Source organism: Lytechinus pictus, chromosome 14 (genome assembly GCF_037042905.1).
Source record: "Lytechinus pictus isolate F3 Inbred chromosome 14, Lp3.0, whole genome shotgun sequence".
Lineage (NCBI taxonomy): Eukaryota > Metazoa > Echinodermata > Echinoidea > Temnopleuroida > Toxopneustidae > Lytechinus > Lytechinus pictus.
Genome location: NC_087258.1, coordinates 24,371,988 through 24,378,983, shown reverse-complemented (window position 1 = coordinate 24,378,983; position 6,996 = coordinate 24,371,988). Strand labels below are relative to the sequence as shown.

Genomic DNA, 6,996 nt, shown 5'->3' with positions numbered 1-6,996 from the left:
GCAAAACCGTTCCTGTAGTAAATTAAGATCTCTCTGCATTGACATTTATGTTTGTAGTTGTTTATGTATATCCATAAGAACTGTTACTGCGCGCGGCGCCATGAGCATTTATGGACGGTATGTGCGCTCAATAACACACTCACTTTTATTATTACATCTCACTCGTGCATGAATGTACACTTAGATAGATAACTCTTAAAACATCGAAAATAAACCCTCGAATGCACAATAGTTATCAACGCAACCTTCTGAAATATAAGTAGGTCCAGCTAAATGAGAATAAGAATACATATAGATTTGAATAAGAATGATGCACCAAATTGAAGTAAACTTGCAGGAAGAATGTGAGAAAGAAGGAACTCCTGTGCCCAAGGATCGGACATCAATTTCTTGCAATTGTTTCGGGAATATTGATAACACCCGTACTAAACTTATTAGGGGAGGGTTTGTACACCGTGAATAAAGGAAACCAATGAATGCAGTGTATACTGGGTACGTGGTTTATGGACAGATGGCCCGCCATACATCAAATACGTGCGCAAACATCCGCACGTACCATAGAGGGAGGAGAGGGGAAGAGAGAGAAAGAGATGTGCGCATAATCATAATATACCAGTCCGTGTCATCGCGATAAACGATGATAAACGATCGAGGCGCCTTTCCCATGCAATAATGTGCGACCAGTTTAGATCATCACTAGATTCAGGCCACTGTGGAATAAGCAAGAACTTGAGAAGGATTCTCTTCTAAAGGTCAAGAAACACAGACAAAAAATGGGATCGTTTGGTGGACATGCAGTCCCTGGTGGATTCTTTATCATTGTTGCTATCTGGTGGATCATACAACTTGCATACACCACCGCTGTACTGGACAACGGAAGGAAGCGTCCCCGGTCGCGCCTGATGCAATGTCTGCACCGAGCTCCAATTGAAGCAGGCCTAATCATTTTCGGCGCCGTTGCCGGCATCGTCGTCGAGATGGCCTACTCCGAGCCTATCCTAGTCCTCATCGATAAAAACGGTGAATGGCAAAACGATGTCGAGTGGGGTCACTGCTCCATGTACTTGTATTTCGGCCTCTACGGATTCGTCAAAACTATAGGAGCGACGTGTGTTCCTTCTGTAGCCAGGTATGAACAAGCTTTCGGCGCTTTGGCGTACTCCGTGGAAGGGTTTCTCTTTTACTACCACACCCACGGCCGCAGTCCTCTGGATATCCACCTTCACAGCATGCTTGTTTTTGCCATCTTTGTCTGCTTCTTGTCAGCAGCCGGTGAGATTTGGAACCCTGATGATATCCTGATCCGGCTGATCCGGATTCTGTTCACCCTTGTCCAAGGTACGTGGTTCTGGCACTTGGGAATCGTTCTGTACAGGCCGCCATCGGGAGAGGTATGGGATGGTGAAGACCACCTCAACATCATGTTCACTACGGCCTTTTTCACGTGGCATATTCTCATCGGTATGTTGGTTCTGTTCGTCATCTATTGCAGCACCAAACTGGTGTTGAAGTCCTGTGGGATCTCGACTGTGCAGTACTCTGAGACGTGTAACGGTCGTGAGGAACTTGAGATCAAGCTCTTAGGAAACACGTCAGACTGAGGATATAGGAATAATCAACATCTTATGGATCTTTGATCATGATGATGATGATGATGACGATGATAGTGATGATGATGATGTGTAACGGTCGTGAGGAACTTGCGGTCAAACTATTAGGGAACATATATCAGAAATGTCAGACTGAGGATATATGAATGGGCCAACGTCAGCCCTGGGCCCGTTTCATAAAGAGTTGCAACTGTTGTAACTTAATTTGCCATTATGGCAACTACCATGGCAACAGGGCACAGCAGCCAATCAAAATCAAGGTTACCATGGTAGTTGCCATAATGGCAAAGTTACAATAGTTGCAAATCTTTATGAAACGGGACCCAGTATTGATATTAGGTAAATAATAATAATGATAATTCCAATTACGACAATGATAATGACAATTAAATAGTATTAACAAAGATAATATAATTAATGATTTGCATTGACATGCACTTTTTTATTTTTATATCTGATAACCTCTATTCTCTGATTATTCATTCTGGATTTTAATGATTATCATGATCACGTTGTATCCTATTTAAAATAATGTAATTTGTGTACAATCCAGGCACCGGCTGTGAGATACAATTTAAAGTATACCATGAATGATGCGATGATGGTAATAATGATAGTAATAATGTTAAAAATAAAATTATTAATAGTAATAATAACCATGATAACAGTAATTTAGATTTACAATGTGCCAAATACAATCTAGAACAATCAGAGAAATAAGACAATAAGAGAAAGAAGAAGAAAAATTATATACGTCTGCAATAAGAAAATAAGAGACAAGGATAAGTGAGACAATTAAGGAATAGAGTTACGTTATACATACATTCCCGTGTTTAAAAATCACAGGTTGAGATAGTAATTCATTTCCGGATTAACAAGGAACAGAACCTTTCATGCCAGCGTGTTATTCTGTGAAAATTCGTCCATAAAATTATTTTTTTTAAGTCATGAATTATGTGCTCTGTAATCTTTGATATTCGTACCATAATTCATGTAACCCAATATATTTACGCAGATTTACGAGAAATATGCATTGCCTTTCGGTGTTGGAAAGGAAGTTGGAAACCAATTAATACAAACCAGATTTCCTCAAAATTCCGAGCTGACGATAAATTATTTCTTTTAAAAAAATGAGAAAATGAACAAAAAATCCACCTTGTGGTCGGTCAGGTCAGCTATTCAGTAGCTACCAACGAGTATTTGAGCTTTTTCGGACTATCAACAGTAGCTGTTCAGCCAAGATGGAAAAGTTGAACCATGTCGAGCTAAATATACATGTAGAACGGTTGACGAGAACGCGATTGAACTTTGGTCACTTGCTTTCTCTCTCGATTTCAATTTCAAATATATATAGCCTATCCCAGGGGGGCAGGATTTTCCAAACGGGGGGGGGGGGGGGACAGTTTTATCTTTTACAAGCAAAAAAAGAGAGAGAGAGAGAGACAAAGGCGGATTCAGGATTTTCAAAAGGGAGCATATGTACAAGGGGTTTTTCTCTCCAGAAAAAAAGGGTTTTCATTTCGCATATGCATGACATTTTCCACAATTTTTTTTGTGGCTCTCAAAAGTTGGGGGGGGGGGGGGCACGGGTAGGAGGTGCCCCTGCCTGGGTCTGCCACTGGCCTATCCCTTAACACTGCAAACAAACGTAGGTGTAAATTTAACACCAGCCCGGTATCTATATCGGAAAATACAGGCAGAGAGGTGTTGAAACAACACCAGTTTAGAATCAAACCGATATTGTTTTAACACTATTGGTGTTGCTTTAATGTCTATCTGGTATTAAACTAACGCCAAAACTGGTGTTGTTTCAACACTTCCCTGGTGTTTACCGATATAGATACCAGGCTGGTGTTAAATGAACACCGGCGTTTTTGTAGTGTAAATTGATCAAACTTAGACTAAAATATTCTGCAAGACTTGCAGAGCGCTACCAAAAATAGCACACACCATCTGTATCCTGTCTCCAATCAGGCAAGTATATACATCAATTCTAAAATATAGGTCTTGTGCAATTATGAATCTTAAAAGTATGCGAAACATTTTCAGTTGCCATTCATAATTTTGTATGCTCTTGCTTTTAACAATTAATTTTGATGTATATTTGCTAAATGAAGATCGAGATTTTTAATTGGATCTAGGTTTTGATATATAATACTGTAATTACGTTTTTGTTCATTTGCTTTGTTTTATTGTACATGGATTTTTGTAAATTGACCCTTTCAGCATGTGCTGCTGGTCAATTTTCATGTGAATATATACCAATAACTGACCTCTTTATAATTCGTAAATAGAATTGTAAATGTGAACTTTGAAATAGATTATTTGCTCACATTTATTGTACAATAGATGTATCAACTCGAGGTGGGGCAAATCCGGATTTAGAATAAATTATACATCAATAGCACTTCTGCTTTTGTTTCGTTTTACTATTTGAGACAAGACAATAGTCGCTTTATTAGCAACAGTGTAGTTTTAAGAATGGTTAAATTCATTTTACATTAGCAGGCCTATCCAAAACATATGAATAATATAAAACTTTGGGGATTATTTTTTACTTCTAAATTTACTCAATAGAAAATAATATTCGTAAATTTAATATTTTCCTTCTGATGAAGTATATTTTAATTATCGATATCAAAGATTCGCGTTTGAATTATAGTCCTACTTACAAATTACCTGATAACGTTTCTTTTTTCTTTCATGTAAAATGTTTAACGGGTTTTGATAATTATGTTGTGCTTATCATTGTGTAATATTTCTATCTTAAAAAAAAAAGTAAATTGTGAGCATTATCATCAGCCACTACATGGCTGCAAGATACAATTTGAAAAGAATTAATGACGACGATCACACAATACATTGATTATCGTGTTGATCACGTGATGGCAACATGATTGCCTTGTCATGACATCGTGTGCAAGAAGCATTCCTTTTGTTTAATGTCACATTCACCCCAACAGCAAGTTTATTTGGATGAAATAGAGAGAAATCGTTCAATCGTAGCTATGAAAATTTCATCAATATCGGAGGTAACATGAAAATGGCATGTTCAATTAAATTAAATTCAATTTATTTTCATTCTTCAACATTATACAAATAAATACAAGATAAATTATTTCAATTTAAATGAAAGCATGAACAAAATTTAACATTGAATAAATGATATACATAGTCAATAAGTGATCGAATATAAATTAACATGAATGTAAAATTTAAATCAATATAATCAATATAATTAAATCAATATAATTATATGTTCGCTTATTGCAAAACGCGTGTACACACTGTTCTATTTGGAAACAAGGGAGTTAATGACGTCACACTCTCACAACGTCTTGGACATTTTACTATGTAAATTCAAATTCAAAATCAAATAGGCCTATTTAACTTTTAAATATTTCACGTTTCACTGTACATTATTGGATGAAATGGAAACGTTTGGCTTTTCAAATGTTAGAATACAAACTATAGCATCATCGATTTATTCATTCGCTTACCGCCAGTGATGTGTGTATTATTATTTCGTGAAAAAAAAGAAACATTTGAAATAATTTCTTATTTACAGCCAATTTTGATGAAATTTCCATTGTGCTATTTTTGCGTGTCAGTCTCATTTTTGCCGATAGATTGACTTCAACTTTTAAAGGCAACAACAAAAAAATAATTTATATCAAACGAAGGTTTAATAATAAAAAGAACACTTATTGCCTTATTCAATATTGGCCAACAAGGGGAATTACTAATGATAAACGAGAAGGGTGACAAATAGAATTCTAAATTGAAAATGTATACGTATACGTATTCTCACACATGTTTATTCAAGTTTCAGAGTACAAACGTACAACAGAGGGAATGTTTAAAACTATTAAAATGATTAACAGAGGTTTTTATATTCTTTCTTTAGATGGTTTATAGAATAACGCGCATCGGAACTGAGTACATTTATAAAATATGGTATTCTTAAAAAAAAATAGTGTAGGAGAATGCTATTATACAGAATTAGTGTTTAAGGAGGTAATAAGCATTTTAGAACGCATGAATGTAAATTTAGTATTAATAATTTTATTGATGACATAAACATTTTTAGACAATATAACTTTTTGTCCTAAACAAATATTGAGAAATCATATTAAATCTGCAGAATTTGTTAGAATGCTCCATGCAGGGAGTGGAGAATGTACATAACATTGTGTGCTAACAAGCAAGAATCTGAAGACTGTGGAAATAATATTGTATAATGCTTAGAGATGCTCCGATGTACACTCTGTAAACAAATCAGTCGAAATTACCAATTAGTCGGGTCAGCTGGATGCAACTGTTATTATAGTCATATTTGACTATTTTCTATATAGTCGTATTTTACTAGAACAGAGTTACTTCCGACTAGAATATGCGACAGAAATGTGACTAGACATATCAGTTGCACCCAGCTGACTACTAGTCAATTTGACTGATTTGTATTACATGTTTTAAGAGTGTATGAAACACGAGATCAAAGGAGATATTATTCATTACTTATTGTTATAATTCTAATTACCATCAATAATTAATTTTAAACTGTTGATTATCTTTTTTATGACGTTTGAAATTTAAACTGTAATATACTGTATATAGATCTGATATAGAGTAGTATTTTTTGGAAATCAAATTGTTTTATGAATTGCCTTTGACTAAAATTATTGAAATAATTGTAATAAACCTTATTGTCTTTCACATCATGAGTCGTCTGGTATTGTTTGTTTTCTCCTTGTGAATTTGAAATAAGAGTCCTATTCCATAACTTCATCGCACCATGTTATGCCCAACCTGTTTCAAATTTTGTTCATTTTCTCTTGTTTGATTTTGTCGTCATACCTCACATTATCTGAAAAGATGGTGTTAACAATTTCTGTGGTAAACGCTGCCGTACAGACCGATAAAGGGTATGGGCCTCCGAAATTGTTTAGACCAAGAAAAATGAGGAAAAGAAAGGAAAGGTTGAAATTTATTATTTTCAAAATGTTATGTCAAAATGTAGGCCTATCACGAATTTTAAAGTTTGTATTAAAAAGTCAAAACTCTGCTTACTCAATTGGCTCGTTTGCATTTTTGAACAGGAATTTTTGCCCCATACGCCATGTCTGCCCCGTCAAATTTTGTGGCTCACCACATGGTTGTATAATCAGCAAAAAAAAAAAGAATATGCTAGTTTATTGTAAATGATATAATTATAGCAATTAAAATTCAGTTTTTCAGTGCATTACCTCATTGCAGATAGTCCAAGTGGATGTCAGGTTCCTAAACTAGTTTCTATGGTAACGGTTACCGCATGAATTTTGAAATGTGCAGCGAATCAGGGATTTGAATTTATAGGTGTTTCTTAGGTACCATTCTATCGACCTGT

At 35.3% G+C, this 6,996-nt stretch overlaps 1 protein-coding gene across 1 annotated transcript; it reads left to right on the top strand.

Annotated features, from left to right (window-relative positions):
• The first annotated feature begins 627 nt into the window (after window positions 1–627).
• On the top strand, window positions 628–6,326 carry LOC129275672 (transmembrane protein 45B-like). The gene has a single exon (XM_064109572.1). It carries the CDS (start codon window positions 774–776, stop codon window positions 1,599–1,601), a length of 828 nt encoding a protein of 275 aa, XP_063965642.1. The 5' UTR covers window positions 628–773; the 3' UTR covers window positions 1,602–6,326.
• Window positions 6,327–6,996: the final 670 nt, after the last annotated feature.